The 17,067-nt window shown below is 45.3% G+C and overlaps 1 protein-coding gene across 2 annotated transcripts in view; it reads left to right on the top strand.

Annotated features, from left to right (window-relative positions):
• The window catches only part of TECR (trans-2,3-enoyl-CoA reductase), a 168,321-nt gene that overhangs the window by 126,133 nt on the left and 25,121 nt on the right, over nucleotides 1-17,067 (top strand). For both annotated transcript variants that reach the window (XM_069231698.1, XM_069231697.1), the window contains 2 exons: nucleotides 15,202-15,245; nucleotides 15,923-15,980. In XM_069231698.1, coding sequence (XP_069087799.1) covers nucleotides 15,202-15,245; nucleotides 15,923-15,980 — 102 coding nt within the window. The remainder of the gene's footprint in view (nucleotides 1-15,201; nucleotides 15,246-15,922; nucleotides 15,981-17,067) is intronic.

The following is a 17,067-nucleotide window of genomic DNA, read 5'->3' as shown; positions in this document are numbered from 1 at the left end:
GCTATGGTTCTTCCGACTCTTGATTCCAAAGATTTGCCAAGGCTGGGCCCAGGTTATCTTCCATACCCCCTGACTTTAGAAACCATAGCTTTAGAATCTGCCTTCATGCCTGGCAATTGAGCAGGAACATTTGAAGTCCTTGCATTTGCCACTGTGGTGGAGGTGCCCTCCACCAAGAATACGAAGATCTCCAACCTCCTGGAATCAATTTGTCACATGGTGTGCTGAATAACATGCGAATCCCTTGAAGGCCGGTTTGGCCGAGGTCCTCTAATTTGCACTCTTACAGGCACAGCAGGGCTCTACGGTAGGTGCATTGTGGTCTTGGCAGCTTTTCGCGCTACCTGATCATCTATCCTTCTTAAAGGCACCCGTAGTATTAAAGTCTTTGAGGAGATGACAATCAAGTTTCCTCTTGCTCCCTTAGTCTTTCCCCAATCAGACCAAACCCTGGTTTTAACATTTTTGGTAGGTGAGCCTTATGTGTCCTTTCAGTTATGTTTATTGACAATGGAGACTGCTTTTCTGGTTACAATTACTACATCCATGTGTGTCAGTGAGTTGCAAGCACTATGTGTATCCCAGTGGGCTTGGCTTTCCTCCCACGGTGGTGACACATTTCTATATGGTTAAACCCATTACATTCCCTGCCTTCTATCCTTCACCCCATCCAACCAAAGAGTAGTGGTTACACGTGCTAGACCCCAGGCTGGTGGTCAGTTTTTACATAGACTACCCAAACTAGATCAGGTCTTATGATCAGCTTGGTACACAGGCAGCTGAAAGGGACTTTGTCCAGCTGGATACGTTTGTGCATCATAATTTGTTATGCCTTTGTGTCAAAAGAACTATCAGAAGGAATTTCGGCTCATTCCACCTGGGCAAAATCATCCACCATATCATTGGTCAGAGTTGTTTCTGTGGCTGTGATTGTCGTAGATTCAGAAGTGAGAAGGGATGTCCATTTCATGTTCTTAGTCCTCCAACATTTCTTATTGTGACCATCCTTTAGACCCACCGTCTTGGGGGGATTTGCTTGGGAATAGATTTGAAAGGTGAGAAATCTGCAGGTTAGCATATGCTTCAGGAGAAACAGTTTCTTACCTCCATCTTTCTAGTGGGTACTCTCACCTAGCTGCGATTCCTCAACAATCACACCCACCTCCCCTTTTATAAAGGTTCCAGTTGAAACCACTGCAGAGCTTCAATTAATGCCATTTCCTTGACACTACCTCCTGAGAGTACAGAAAAATGAACTGAAAAATTAAATGAAAGCTGGACACTGGGGTGGATGCTAGGTGTTAGACCTGGCATCCTTGGTGTGGTTTCCCTTGTCTTTTTGCCTCTGCTTTCTGTATTTTTGACTGTGCTTGACTTTGGTTCTCTGGGCACTTTACCACTGCTGAAGGTGCAAGTAGTCTCTGTGCAAATTGTTTTGGTGATTAGCTTTTCCATGATTGGCATATTTGATTTACTAGTAAGTCCCTTGTAAAGTGCACCAGAGGTGCCCAGGGCCTATAAATCAAATGCTACTGGTGGGCCTGCAGCACAGATTGTGCCACCCACATGAGTAGCCCTGTAAACATGTTTCAGACCTGCCACTGCAGTGTCTGTGTGTGCAGTCTTGCACTGCCAGTTCGACCTGGCAAATGTACCCACTAATTTTTATTGATATTTCAGTATTGCAAACACATTACAGAATACAATGCAGGAGCATTAGTCATTGTGACCTGTGCAAATCCAAACATGTACAAAACAGAATGTATAAGAAGAATTGCAGGTGTGAACGGTTCATTTCTTCTTCAACACAAACAGTATAACAAGTGAGCCAGCGTGTGATTTTTACCTTCGTTGCAGAATCCCAGTTGCACAACCTCTTCAACTGAATCTCGAGCTATACGAATTTCTCATGTTTACCCCAATCTGTGGTGGTGTTTAGGGTGTTGTGACCTTCGCTTCTGTCATCAGGGACTGTAGGTAGCCTGACTGGTTAAAAGGAAGATCGTAAGGTATCATCCAGGGTGGAATTAAGTGCCAGGTGGGTGGGTACGAAGGTCAAATAACAATGTTTACCAGTCTGCAGATATGAGATACTTACAGAGGCCTCTAGTTTTTCCTCACCTCAATGCCACTGTTTCCTCTCTGCCCCACTTAAGTGTCGCTGCCTGCCAGTGGGCCATACCAGGTAGCAATTTGGGATTTCCAGTGCATAGTTATAAGTCTACGAGTTGGCAAGTGTACCTGTAGTGCTTTCCTCTTATCTAGTTTCTAAGCACTAACATAACACAACAGAAATGCACTTCTGAGGTCAAAGAAGACTTTTATTGTTGTTAATTCTTCCCCAACCACAATATTTTATGTATGACGAATTAGTAGCTTTCAAGTCCGCGTTAATCAAACAAAATATATCAGTTTGCAATATACACAGCAGGTTCTATTTATAAGATATTGAATGCAAAGCAAAACAAATACTTCACCGTGTGGGAACTATCTAAAGCTTCATCTTTCTAAGGTCTGCAAGCTGATGACCCCTGTCAGCCGCGAGAAAGAGAGATTCATCTACCCACACAGGATTGCTGGCAGCCTGCGCCAAGCTCCAGCACGAGGTCCGGCAGATTCGAATCTGACCCTCTGCAGCCTGTTACATTCGTTACAAAGGTGTGCCCCCTCCTCTCAGACCTGGGAAACTGAGCAAGCCTTTTGGAGACTGGCCAGGTCTCCAAGACTACTCCTGTTCCCAAGCTCAAGCGAAGAAAAAACAACACCCATGTACTCTCTCTTATCATGTCTAGTCTACTGTGAGAGCAAAACATCTTGGTTCTCTGGTGCAAAAACACAGCTTGGAAAAATACAGCTTGGATTCTCAACTGCAATGTCTAACTCCACGTTAAAGGCAATGGGCAGCTAACCTAAATATCAAATGCAATGTCATGTTAAAGGCAATAGGCAGCTAACCTAAATATCAAATGCAATGTCTAGTGTCATGTCAAAGCCAATAGGCAGCTGAGCTGAATATAAAATGCAATGTATAATATCATGTCAAAGCCCATAGGCAGCTGAGCTGAATACAAAATGCAATGTATAATATCATGTCAAAGCCCATAGGCAGCTGAGCTGAATACAAAATGCAATGTATAATATCATGTCAAAGCCAATAGGCAGCGGAGCTGAATATCATGTCAAAGCCAATAGGCAGCGGAGCTGAATACAAAATGTAATATATGATATCATGTCAAAGCCAATAGGCAGAATATCTAATAGCATGTCAAAGTCAATAGGCAGCTAAACTGAATACATCATGTCAAAGCCAATAGGAATGCAATGTCAAAGCCAATAGGCGGCTAGACTGGATACAGCATGTCAAAGCCAATAGGCAGAATACAGAATGTAATGACTTATGCAATGTCAAAGCCCATAGGCGGCTCAACTGAATACAGAAAGTAATGGCTAATGCCATGTCAAAGCCCATAGGCGGCTAAACTGAACAAAACATACCATGTGCTACTGGTGAACATTGAGCAACTAATATGCGCAGTGGTGAAACACAAAGTCATTGGTCAAAACAAACTTTATCAAATGGCAGTACAGTACCCACTTGCTCGGCCCAAACCTTTCCTTTTAGACATGTAAGTCACCCCTAAGGTAGGCCCTAGGTAGCCCCATGGGCAGGGCGTAGAGTATTTAAAAGGTAGGACATGTACTGGTGTGTTTTACATGTCCTGATAGTGAAATACTTCAAATTAGGTTTTCAGTATTGCACTGCCTTTCTCTCCTATAGGTTAACATTGGGACTGCCTTTAAATATCCTTTAAGTACAGTTTCCCATTGGATAGAGATATGGAGTTTGGGGCCTCTGAACCCACAATTTAAAAATACATCTTTTGCTAGAGTTGGTTTTTAGATTGTCTGTTTGAGAAAGCCACTTTTAGAAAGTGGGTGTAGGAAAGTACCCTCTTACTGACATAGTTACCCCAACTTTTTGCCTGATGTCAGTATGTTTTGACTGTGTTCACTGGGATCCTGCTAACCTGGACCCCAGTGACTGTGCTCTCTCTCTCTAAATGTGGTTGCTTGTGACATCACACACCCTACATTTGGCATACTGGTGCCCCCATTTAAGTCCCTAGTATATGGTACGCAGGGCTTTGGTGCACCAGGGGTTCTCCACGGGCTGCTGCATGTAAAATGCCACTCATGGGAGCCCATGTAAAATGTGTCTACAGACCTGTCATTGCAGTCTGCATGAAAAGGTGCATGCACCCTTTCACTCGGGTCACTGCAAGACACCCCTGTTGTAGGCCCTCCTAGCCCAGACGGCAGGGTACAGATTTTATTTTTTATTTTTATTTTTTATATTTTTTATTGCATTTTAACTTAAGATACATTTCCAGCATTTACAGTGCCAGGATATAATAGATCATATTACACCATTATCAAACAAATTAACAATAAAAGCTTAACTGAGGTCTCGTCATTTTGCTTTAGGAGTTACAAGTGTAGTTCCTGCATGTTCACTCTTACCGTGTGTTTAATGAGCTTATGTTTCCTGGGTTAGTATTGTTAATTATCGTGTCTTGTGGTTTTGCTATGGAGGGGGGAAGCCCAGTTAAGTGACAGTCAGTGGTGTGTGGGTTCCGAGGTCTTGTGTTCCTGTGTGGGGCACTAGACCCGCACCGGGCATCGCTGTGGGTCTTTTCTGGTGAAGGAGGTGGGCAAGGCGGTGGCCATTGGCCACAGTGTTTGGCTCGTCGGGCCTATTCGTAGTGTAGGGGTTTGTTAGGTAAATAAATGTTTGTCTTAGGATCACCGTTTGTTCCGGTTCATGGTGGTTTCTCGTCACTTTTGGCTTCCATTCTACTTATTAGGGTTTCCCAGACCTCGCTGCCTGTATGCTGTTGACCCTCCCCAGCCGATTTCCGCAGCACCATCAATTCTGCGCTAGCCCATCTCAGTGTCATGTTGTGCCAAGTTTTCAGGTCTGGAGCAGAGGTCAATTTTCAATTCATTGCTATCAGTCTTTTATACATTGCGTATGCTAAGTCTGTGAATTTTTGTAAATGCTTATGTTTCTTGTCTCTCTGCCTCAGGCCCAGCAAGTAGGATTTAGGGTCTGCTGTTAGCACCAACCCCGTTACTTCCGATACCTTCTCTGTTATACCACTCCATTCCCTGTGCACCTGTGCACATTCCCAGAACATATGATAAAAGTGAGCTAGCGGAGCCTGGCATCTCAGGCAGGTTGGGTCCGAGCTGGGAAGCGCATGTTTAACCCTGGCTGGTGAGAGATACGCTTGATGTGTATAATTAAATTGCATGAAGCGAAACCTGGGGTTTCTCGATACCCCTTGTGTGTGGTGTAACTTGTTCGGCCATTCCTCCTGCGAAATCGGGGTTGGGAGGACTGCGTTCGACCTTCTCCAATATTTTCTAGGCTGGGTGCGGGGTATTTGTTCAGAGTTTTGTATAGGTTCGACACTACTTTCGACTGGCTGTCGTATTGTAGCATGTGGTGTAATGCTGAGGAGGTCGCAGGTTCTTGGTTCCCTGCTAGCCACAACTTCTTGATGGAGTGGCATATGGCATAATATGTCATGAACTGACCAGGATTTACAGAAGAGAAATCCCGTATCTGTTCGAAGGACATTAATTTCCCTTCTTCAAAGCAGTCACCTATCATCTCTATGACCGCCTCCGTCCAGGCCGCTAGTGAACGTTTTCTTTCTCCTCTTTCCCAGCCAGGAATTACGCCCAGCTGTATGAGAGGTAAGTAGGGGAGCGCACTGCGGCCATTTTGAATATATCTCTTCCAGCATGCATGCGCCACTAGCATGAGTGGTTTATCGGACACATCCCTCGAGGTCCTGGTGGCCAGCCAGGCTACCAAGGGTGTGCCGCACAAGTACGTCATTACCCGTTCCGATTCAGCCAGTGTGGGCCTATGTATCCAGCTCAGTATCCACTGTAGCTGTGCAGCCGCATAGTAGCGTTCAAAGTTAGGGGCGCCTAGACTGCCCTCAGACACTGGGCGCTGCAGTGTAGTAAGTGAGACGCGCGCTCTGCCTCCCACCCATATGAGTTGCAACAGGCCCCGTTCAGGTCCCGGAAGAAACTCCCAGGGATCAAAAGCGGCAGTGCCGCAAAATAATATAGTAGCCTAGGTAGTATCAGCATGTTTGCTATCGCTAATCTGCCCATCGGTGATGGCAGGAGTTTACACCAGAAACGTAGTGACCCTTTTATGGAGGCTAGTGCTCTCTCCAAGTTTCCATCTCTGAGGTCCTCTGAGCTGTGATATATTTGTACCCCCAGGTATTTGAATGAATCAAAACACCATTTCAATTGCCCGGTCTGGGATGTACCTCTATTTGACAGCGACCGTGGAGACAAGGGGAAAACGCACGATTTTCCCCAGTTCACCACTAGGCCAGATAACCCCCCAAATTCAGTCAAAAGTGAAATTACCAGCAGAATCGTCTCGGTTCCCTTCTGCAAGTATATTAAGGCGTCATCAGCATATAGAGATATTATTATATGTTTCGCCCCATTCCTGAGTATGCCCCAGCTGTCCTCCATCATCCGCAGGCGGGTCGCCAGTGGTTCCATCGCTATTGCGAACAGCAAGGGGGACAGGGGGCACCCCTGTCTAGTGCCTCTGGCAATCGGGATGCTGTCAGATACGACTCTCCTCGTTTTCACGCTTGCTTGTGGTCTAGAGTATAGTGCCTGCACCCATTGTATATATTTAGGGCCTATTCCCATTTTCCGCATGGTGTCGAACAGGAAGCCCCACCCCAGCGTGTCAAATGCCTTCTCTATGTCTAGTGCGAGCACCATTTCTTCAAGCGCCCCCGGTGAAGTGCCCCCCATCACTCCCAGTAATCTGCGGATATTTAGAAAGGTGTTATGCTTGGGGATGAAGCCATTTTGGTCGTCGTGTATCAAGGTGTGAATAACGGGAGCTAGCCTATTAGCCAATACTTTGCCCAGGATTTTACAGTCAGTGTTTAAGAGTGATAGTGGTCTTTAGGATTTAACGTCCATAGGGTCCCGTCCCTGCTTGGGTAGGACCGCTATCATGGCTTCTCTTTGTGAGGGGGCAGCGCCTTGTGGTTCCAGGCTTCCTCAAACACTTTCAGCAGGTGAGGCTTTAAATAATTTGAATATTTTGCGTAATATTCTAGTGGGAGGCAATCTGTTCCCGGTGCCTTATTCCTGGGCATCTGTGCTATTGCTACGTTTAACTCCGCTACACTCAACGGGGCATCCAATTTCTCGGCATCTCCCTGAGACAATTGTGCCAGTTGGGATCCTGCCAGAAATGCGGTGAGCTGTGTAGGCGTACAGGCTGTTCTCTTGGCGTAGAGGTTCGCGTAATATTCTTGAATGCCCCATTTATCTCCTTTTGTGTGGATGCCATCTCTCCGTTGTCTAGTTTTATGGCACCTATCGGAGATTGTTGTCGGTCTCCCTTTAGGAGCCATGCCAGCAGCCTGCCTGACTTGTCTCTCTCCCACTGCTGTCGCATCAAATATTATTTGTGGTCATGCCTACGGAGGCGAGTATCTGCTTCTTTATATTTTGAGCGCGCCTCTTGCAATACGGTGTTGGGTGCCTCTTGCCGTGCCACCGCTGTTTCCAGCGCTCTCAATTCCTTATCTAGGTTACTGATCTCAGAGTGTAGAGTGCGCCTAACTCCCCAAGTGGACGACATACAGTAACCTCTGATCAACACTTTATATGCCTCCCACTCTGCTACCCTTGTGCTCGCGGAGTTTATGTTGGTTTCCCAATATTGCCTCAGTGCCGTGCCCCGTCCCTCAAGAGGGCAGGGTCCAGATACCTGTGTGTGAGGGCACCCCTGCATGAGCAGAGGTGTCTCTATGTACTCCAGCTCCATTTTCCTGGACTTCGTGAATGCGGGGACGCCATTTTACGCATGAACCTTTCCTTTGTCCTGCTACATAATGGTAATTCCAAGTCTGGCCATGTTTGGTATCAAACATGGCGGAATCATACCCCAGTACTATTGCCAGTATGGATTGTATGATTCCATGCACTCTTGGGGCTCCTTGGTGGACCCCAGCATTGCTCCCACCAGTCGTCTGGGGTTTTTCGGGCAGCCCATGCTGCTACCACTCCTCGGACAGATTTCTGCCCTCCTGCTGCTTGACCAGTTCAGGCAGAGGAAGGCAGAACAATGGATTTCCTGTGGGAGGAGGAGGCGGCAACACCCTCTCTCTTGGAAATAGGTGTTACAAGGATTGGGAGGGGTAGCCTCCCCAAGCCTCTGGTATGATTTGAAGGGCACATTTGGTGCCCTCCTTGCATAAACCAGTTTGCACCAGTCATGGGACCCTCGGTCCCTGCTCTGGCACAAAACTGGACAATGGAAAGGGGAGTCACCACTCCCCTGTCCATCACCACCCCAAGGATGGTACCCAGAGCTCCTCCAGGTGGCCACTTGATACTGCCATCTCGAATCCAAGGTGGGCAGAGGCCTCTGGGAGCATCTGAGTGGCCAGGACAGGTAGGTGACAACACAGCCCCCTCTTGATAGGTGGTCACCCTGCTAGGTGACCAATCCCCCTTCCTGGGCTATTTAGGTCTCCCTCTTGGGTGGGTCCTCAGATTTGATGTGCAAGATTCCAGCAGGACTCCTCTGCATTGTTTACTTCACCTTCTGGCCACTGGAACTGCAACTGCACCCTCCAGGAATCGACAGTCTGCAACTACAGCGATGACTCTGCTCTTCAACATTGTTTCTCCGGCTTCTTCCAGCAACTGCAACGTTTTCCCGGCTGTGCATCCTCTGAGGGCGACGAGTCTTTACCTTTCACAAGAAGCAAGAAGGAATCTTCCTTGGAGTAAAGGAGTCACTCCCCTGCATCCACAGGCACCAACTGCAACAACGACTGGCTGCGTACATCTCCTCTCCTCCAGAGCTGCGTGTATCCTGCATCACAGGTGGTGGTCTGGAGTGGTCCCCTTGGTTCTCTTTACCAGCTGTCCATCTTGGGAGAAGGTAAGACCTTGCCTTTCCATGCAGGACAGTTCCCCCATGCACCGTATCTCTTGCAGCTACCAAGGTTTGTTGGCATCTACTCCATGTAGCCCCAGCACTCTTCCTTGCGATTCACAGCCTTCTGTGCGTCTCCAGCGACGTGGGGCTCCTTTTTAGGTGTGCTGGGTGGGCCTCGCAGCAACTCCTGTGCTTGCTGCCTGTGGAGGGATGCCTACTCTTCCTGTGACTCCCCTCACTGCGGAGGGTCACCCGGGACTCCCCTCACTGCGGAGGGTCACCCGGGACTCCCCTCAGTGGAGTGAGTACCCCTGGACCTTGGTGGTCCTCAGCAGCCCTGCATATCTTCATCCACGACTCCTGCCTTTGCCAAGACTTGTTGGTGGTTTTTCCACACCACTGACGGACTGCAACTCTCCTTCCACCGCATGACATCGACTGCATCACTTCAGGAACTCTTCTGCTGATCCGGTGTGCACTGCTGACCGTCTTCGCCCACCATCGACCTGGTCCTGCATCCACAGATGGGTGGGTAGTGGCTCCTCCCACAACCGAACACTCCAACGCAAACTGGACTTGGTCCCCTTTCTTCATAGGTCTTCCTCTACCAGGATCCTTATTTGGTTTCTTGCAGTCTTTTCTGGGTCTTGCAAAATCCTCTTCTGAAGTCCTTTTGGTGGATTTGGGGAGAACCAGATACTTACCTCTTTTCTCCTGGTCGCTGGGGGGACACTCTGATACTTACCTTTTGGGATTCCTATTTCCTCCAGCTCCCCTCTACCGATTTTCACTTCCTTGAGTGGGGTCCTGACTTTCGCATTCCACTTACTTAGTATATGGTTGGTCCTCCTAGGGCCTTCAGTACTTACTATTGCTTTTACTATTTTCTATTGCCTTTTATGCTAATTACGGACTCCTAATGTGTACATAATAGTGTGTTTACTTACCTCCAGTTGGGGTATTGTCTATACAGTATTTTGGTATTTGTTGTTGCCATAATAAAGTAACTTTGTTTTTGTAACTGTGTGGTTCTTTCATGTGTGTGAGTGCTGTATGACTAAGGTGGTATTGCATAAGCTTTGTGTGTCTTCTATATAGGTCTTGGCTGCTCATCCACAACTACTTCTAGAGAGCCTGGCTTTCTAGACACTGACTACACCTTACTAATAGGGGATACCTGAACCTCGTATAAGGTGATAACACCTTAGGTGCTCACCACACACCAGGACAGCTTCCAACAGTGGGTGTTGTCTTGCTTAACCATTCTGTGCAGCTGCCTGCCTATGGAATCCACATCTGGGGTCAGACTTACAGTTGGGCTGTTTGTGAATTCCTTCTAGTCAGTGATGCAAAGGGAGCTGATAAGTGTCCTGTGTATCTTGATGGGTCTCCTAGGCTAGAGTGGGGACAAGGAGTTGACACCTGCACCTGAAAGGGCTTTGCCTGCCCTCACACAGTGCAGTCTCCAGCCCCCCGGGGTATGTCTGGGGCCAAGCCTGGGCAAGACAGGATCTTCTTTTAAACAGCAGAGACTTTCCTTTAAAGTTTGCCTATTTCAAAGGCACTAATGGTTATAAGTACTGGACCCAAAACCCCAGATTTTTGGAACATCTCTGGATTAAGAGGAACCTCCGCCTAACAAAAGAGCTGGAGGAGGAGTACTGCCCCTTTGTTGTGTGTGCTTTGCTGGGTTGGCCTGCATTTGCTGCTTCTGCCTTAGAGAGGGCAAAGACTGGACTTTGCTGTGTATCCTGCTTGTGAAGTTTCTCCAAGGGTATGGACTGAACTTGCCTCCTGTTAAGAAGTCTCAGGGACAGCAAGGACTTCACTTACCAGCCTCTGGGTTCACTTGCTATGGACCCTAGCTCCCCAGATGGTGCCTGTTACAGTCTCTGGTCCCTTGGGAGGGGAAACTGGTTGAATAACCAAGTGCACAGATGCTAGACGAAGCCCGGACTGATGCTGTTGCCTGACCCTGTGACGCCACCTGCAACAGAAGCAGTGGTCCCCGTTGGAGTGCGACGACCCCGTCTGACATTGCAGGCCTGACGATGGCACAGCCCTGCTGTCGTCCTGTGACTGAGTCCAGAGCGCCATGTCACCGACACCCATGACAGCCAACTCCACCGAGGTGCCTGCAATCCTGTGGCGTGACTGTGACCCTGTGAGGTTGCCTCACTGTATCTTGACCCACTAGACTTCAACCCTGCTGGAACGTAAGAACCCAACACTTCGCACCGACGCCGCCTCATCTCCTCTGCTCTGCAGCAGGGCACCAATGCTTCGCAGAACAGGAATCGACGCAGTACTAGATCCAGCGACGCCTCGCTTCCTCGACTCAGTGCACCGGCTTGTTTCCTCACTTTCAAAAGGTACTGTACCTGAGGGTCCGTGCAACTCCGTGACCGGAGTCAGATTGTTGGGAACTACTCCATCACAGTGCTGTGATAACACCAAATTGAAGCATTTGTGTTTCTAAGCACTAAATTCATGTTTACTCTTTGAAAATTTATAACTTTGCTTGTATATGTTTTTTTTAATCGTTTTGGTCTTGTTTTAATCAGATAAATATTGGCTATTTTTCTAAACTGGTGTTGAGTCCTTTTGTAGTGTTTTCACTGTGTTACTGTGTGTGATTGTACAAATACTTTACACATCACCTCTGAGATAAGCCTGACTGCTTGTGCCAAGCTGACAAGGGGGGTGAGAAGGGGTTATTTGAGCTGACTATCTCCCTTACCCTAACTAGAAAGAGGGTCCCTGCTTAGACAGAGTGCAAGCTGACTGCCAACCAGAGACCCCATTTCTAAAACTTTATCACTTCAGTGACTTCACCATTTCATTGTTTCTAGTGCTGAGATCGAGTCAACACCCCCTGCTGATGTAGGAGATCTATGTCCCAAGTTTCCAGATCCAGTGTGGCACCTGTGACATTAGAAAGGTGGGGACACTCAAGCATATGTATCCATCAGAATAATTGTTACCAAAAGTAGGTAGCTTTTTTCTACTTATCTTTGGTAACGATCCTTCTGGTGAGTACTGTTAACTGCAGAATTCTCATCACTGTCCTGCCTCCCCATTCTATGTAGTGGATGCCTGTATCTGTTAACAAGGTCTCAGGTTTGTTTTTGGCTCATTGCCACCTGTAATTGTCTAAATTGTTCAAAGCCTGATGCCTTATAAGGGAGCAATATAGAATCTAGTATTAGTGTGCAGGGGTGGGGCCTATATGTTACTTTGCTTTGTCATTTCTCCAGTGTCACAAGGCTTTTGGAGAGCAGGACTGCTCCACCTTGCCGCGCACTGGAGCTATTGTTTGAGAATTCTCTGTAGCCAATCTGCGCCTGGAAATATTTTCAAATTGATTAATCTACAGTTAGTTATCCACCAGAAAGACAGTTACCGAAGTTAAGTAACTTGTTCGCCTGGTATATTTCCTTTGTAGATCAAATACTTGTTTAGCATTTGGAGAGTGGAATGTTGATCGTTTTGTGTACTTTCAGTTTATTTTGAAATCCCCATTCTAGATATTTTCTTCAGATTAAATTGCTTCTAATTTACATTCTGTGAATTCGTTGAATAAGTCATCATTCTATTTTGTTGGGTGTTAAATGGCATGAAAGAAAATAATATCGTTAGGGGAGAAGTTCAAAACAATTTTAATGATTCAGATACCTCTTTTTTTGTGTGTTTAATTTTCATGAGAATGTATCTCAGTGGATTGCTGCTGTTGGCCCTCTTGCGCATTTGTCTTTGCCTGCGATTCACTATAACCAGAACAGACCAAGTCAGATTTCTAACATGAAGGAGTGAGCATCTGTTAGCTATGTTTGCGGAGGAAAGGAAGCCTAGGGTGAGTTCAGAGATTTTATCTCCGCGTTTTTGCTTTTGGCAATCTCAAGTTGTGTAATGGGTAGTTAAGAGACCAAAGTTATTTTTGTAGGGTTTATAATGTGTCTTTGGGTAATGTTTTGAAGACTGCTGAGTCTTTACCACTTGGAGTGGGTGTTGACCTGCTAATTGTGCTGTATGAAAGCATTCAGGTATGCTTCTTAGGACTCATTTGTGCACAGGATTCTTATGCCTGCTTTGTTTTCTAAGGATGTAAGGTTTCTTTCCTGTACTTGTTTCTGAAGTCTCTGGTGTGAACTTTTTTCTAAATTATGTAATATGTGCTGTGTTGGTCCTTATTTTTTATTGATCTGCAGCGTTAAAGGATATTATGTTTTTCCAAATGGTATTCCAATCCATGTTTTTACGGTAAGGCAGCTTCAGTAGCCTTACAGTGTCATTTTATGCTGTTATTTATGTCCGTACAGCTGTATTTTTAAGCGCTGTGCATTAGATACTCATTACTTATCAGATGCTCAGATTATTTTATTATGTGGTAAAGAATAGGTTCTGCTAGACAGCTGAAGTTTCTAGTACACCCACCAATCTTGTGTTTTTTATTTTTAGGTCAAGCTTTGGCAGCACTGTCTGTAAGACGTGTGGTATTCAATATGGGCTTTTAACCACGACCACTCTTGCCATTCATTCTTTGTTTTGCGTCTCTTAAATGCTTCACTTTTATTGGTGCGTATTGCTAAGTATCCCTCCTTTTGGGTGCTAAGTTGCCACACCGGGGATTTCACGAAGAGATTTTTGTTGGCCATCAATCTGTCACGCTTCCTCCTGTTACAACATGTGATGGCCCCTCCTCCCTCCTCCCATGTGGTTTCAGTTTTGCCATCTTGAGAGATGGATCAGGCAACACGTCACAAGCTCTTTTTGACTACCGCAGTAACCACCGTAGACACTGTAACTCTTTATTTCCTCTGGCAAAGTTATCCTCTTTCATTCTTTTTTTTTTTTTTTTTCGGGATCCATTATTTTTGATTAATACATAATCATGTGTTTTTTGTCTCTATTCCACTTACACAAGGGCAGCAACTTCCTCTTGTGAAATTGCAAGTGCCCGGGTACATAAAAACACGCAGTCTCCATCTTCTGGTGGAACAAAAACTGCACAAACCGGTATATATTTTTCATTATTCAGAATTTGCTTGTGACACTGTGCACGGGAAAACAAAGATCCTTATTCCGGAAATGTTAGGCAACGGGTCGCTATGATCATTTCAATCAATTTCTCTTGTGTTAGAACCAGAGTAAACAGACATCATTTTAAGTCTGGTAAGGTTATCAGATGTCTCCATGTCAACCGCAGATCCACTGTTTCCAGTTCTGGGCTTGCCTTGAATAAGCTACTGCATTCTGAGAGCTATATTCCTCATTCAGATATTTCGGACAAGTTCTAAGAAAAAAAAGGGTGGGGACTATTTTTCTTGGCATTGAGTGACACTGAAAGTAATGTCAAAACGGAAGAAGGTAAATGGAAGTGCTTTAGTTACATGCAGGGCCACTGCAATTTTGTTGCAGGAAAAGACCAAATTATGAGGCGGAGTTGAGCAATTTCTGTGGCATGAAAAGTACATTAAGAATTTACAAAGCCAATAGCTCTAACTCAAGCAAATACGAGACCTATTGCATTGGAAATCCTTGTTATTTTCTGTGATCCTTCCACTGGTCCATTTGAAAGGCACTATACGAAGGAGTAAAAAAAAAGTTATAAAAAGCTACTGACGTTTGTACTTGTAGCCCTAAAATCTTCCTCACTATCATGCCATTCCCACGTCATGTCTACATTAGTACATTACGAAATAAATTACTGAAGCATAAAGCCAGATGTTTGATTCTGCTTACACGGGAGAAAGTTGGTGTGAGGAGGGGAGGCGCTTGTGTGTGTGCCAGGGCTTACTATTTTTAACTATTTATCCTGAATTTTAAATGTTCTCTGATGTCTTCTGCATCTGTCAGCTGGCCAACATATCTGGAGAAAATTAGACTGTAGATTTAGAGCCACTACGGATCGTTTGGCGATAGAACTTCAGTGCTGCTATGGAAGCTTTTAGTTGGTTAAAGGTTAGTAACCTTAATTGTGTGTAATCCTTCAGTGTTTTGTGCAGTCACACCACCGTGAATTTTATAAACCTCCAGCAAACGTGATTGACCTAATAGTATTCTACATCCCATTCCCTTATTTTAATAAGCCATGCCGCTTTATTTGCATGTGTACCATTTTCATCTTTTTCTTTATGTTCCTCCTGAAAATCCTGTGCTTTTTTTTCTATTTTTTTCTTTAGTTTTTGGAGAACAGCAGATCAAAGTTGCAGTTATTATATTCCTGGTAAGAATGTGTTTTGAGCACAAACAAGCTTTAATGAATATGGTGGGAAAGTGAATCCTGCACAAGGTGCCATCCATATAGAGGAGATGGGAGACAACCTTGAATGAAGGGACCTTGAGTTATAGATATCACAAGGTATCATTGCGTAATATCCGTGTGAGTTACGGAGATATTTGGGACTAAGTAACGTTAAACACAAGCAAATGGTGAGAGTTTATGACAAGCTCAGCACTATCACCATCTTGAAATACAGTTTTAGGATGTTGATGTAGAGTTGAGAAAGCGGCTCTGCCATGTGTATCAGTAATTTAAAGCTATCTGGATAAGGTTGTGGGGGCACAGATACGTGATAGTGCTCTAAATCTGAAATGCTTATTTCTTCTGAGCTGTAGGGAAAATATGTGCCCCATACTGATAGATGGGGGGATAGTGGAGGTGTCCTTAGCTTCAGATTTTGAGTTGAAATTGTGTCTGCTTCTTGCCTCATGAGGAATTTGTTAACATAGGAAGTGAAAGTTGTGAGTCCGTGAATCAGTGGGGTGAACAGATAGAGATGGGTATTTGCATTGCAGGATTCGGGATTTGGGCAGTGGAGTCTTCAGTAAACTGGTATGTGTGGCTATAGGATGTATTTTCGTCAGTCATTTTGTTTTGTGTATTCTCTCCCACGACAACAGATTTGCCAGTTGGGAAACTTTTCCATTCACATTGCCCTTCGGAACCTACGTCCAGCTGGTAAGTTTCTCCCTTTGAGATACTGTTCTGACGGTTTCAGTATTTTGCGGTCGAAAAAGAGACTTCTGCACTAGGAGTCATTTCTCGCCGGTAAGTAGAATAGAAGGCAAATAAGGAGTCACAGGCATACGTGACATGATTAGATGACATGCCAAGAAAATCAAGGGGCACATACCGAGTATCCCACTTTCTTAAATGACTAATGTAAGGTTCCTGACCCTTCCACATCCTGGTCCATAAATAACAATTAGAAGCGAGTAAAGAGTGGTTTCATAGAGCTTATGACTTGACAGCATATATTGGTTCTAAAAGACTTTTGGGAGCTGGAGGAGTAAAGTAGCCCTTTACGTTTGTTGATTTTATAAAGAAGCACCTTTTGATGGTTCTAACGAAAATATATCCCATTTATAAAGACAAATGTTGTCTCTTCTATTGCCTGATGAGGTACATATACAGAAATCCAACATTGGTGCACTTTGACCATGGTGCTTTTAAACCAAATGAGATGAGCTGCACGAATTGCAGTATTTCACACCGTGAGGACAACTACTTCAAAGGAATTGGGTGGAAAAGAGAAATCTTTTTTTTTTCTTTTTTTCTCAAATGTTAAAAATAGCTAGGGAAATTAGTCGAAAGATTACCCAGCTTCACAACGCCGGGTGAAAAATGGAACATGGACCCACAAGAACTGCAGGATATAGAAGTATGGCAGAGTTTGGGGTGGGTGGGGCAACTACTCACTTTCAAGCTTCTGAGCTTAGCTTGCTAAGGTGCTGTCATCAGTACTGTTAAAAGGCAGGATGTTCCATGCGTGCCTGTTGGTGGGACTGGGAATTTTAAAATGAATACAGATCAAAATTTTTCTCAAATGGGGTAGGATTTGGCATTGGCCAAGTGAGGTACTGTAAATGTGGTGCTAGCCTGCGCCCCATAACTGCATCCTAGCCCACCTTAATAGTGTTCCTTGGATTCACTAGGGTATTCAGATGTGTCCTCTGCGATGACTGCATCATTATTCTACTGTTGAAAGTCTGTTATTCGCTCATCTTGGAGCTTTGGGTTCAATTCAGATTTGTAGATTCGAAAT

Source organism: Pleurodeles waltl, chromosome 4_2, assembly GCF_031143425.1.
Source record: "Pleurodeles waltl isolate 20211129_DDA chromosome 4_2, aPleWal1.hap1.20221129, whole genome shotgun sequence".
Taxonomy (NCBI): domain Eukaryota; kingdom Metazoa; phylum Chordata; class Amphibia; order Caudata; family Salamandridae; genus Pleurodeles; species Pleurodeles waltl.
This window is presented reverse-complemented; position numbering and strand designations above follow the sequence as displayed.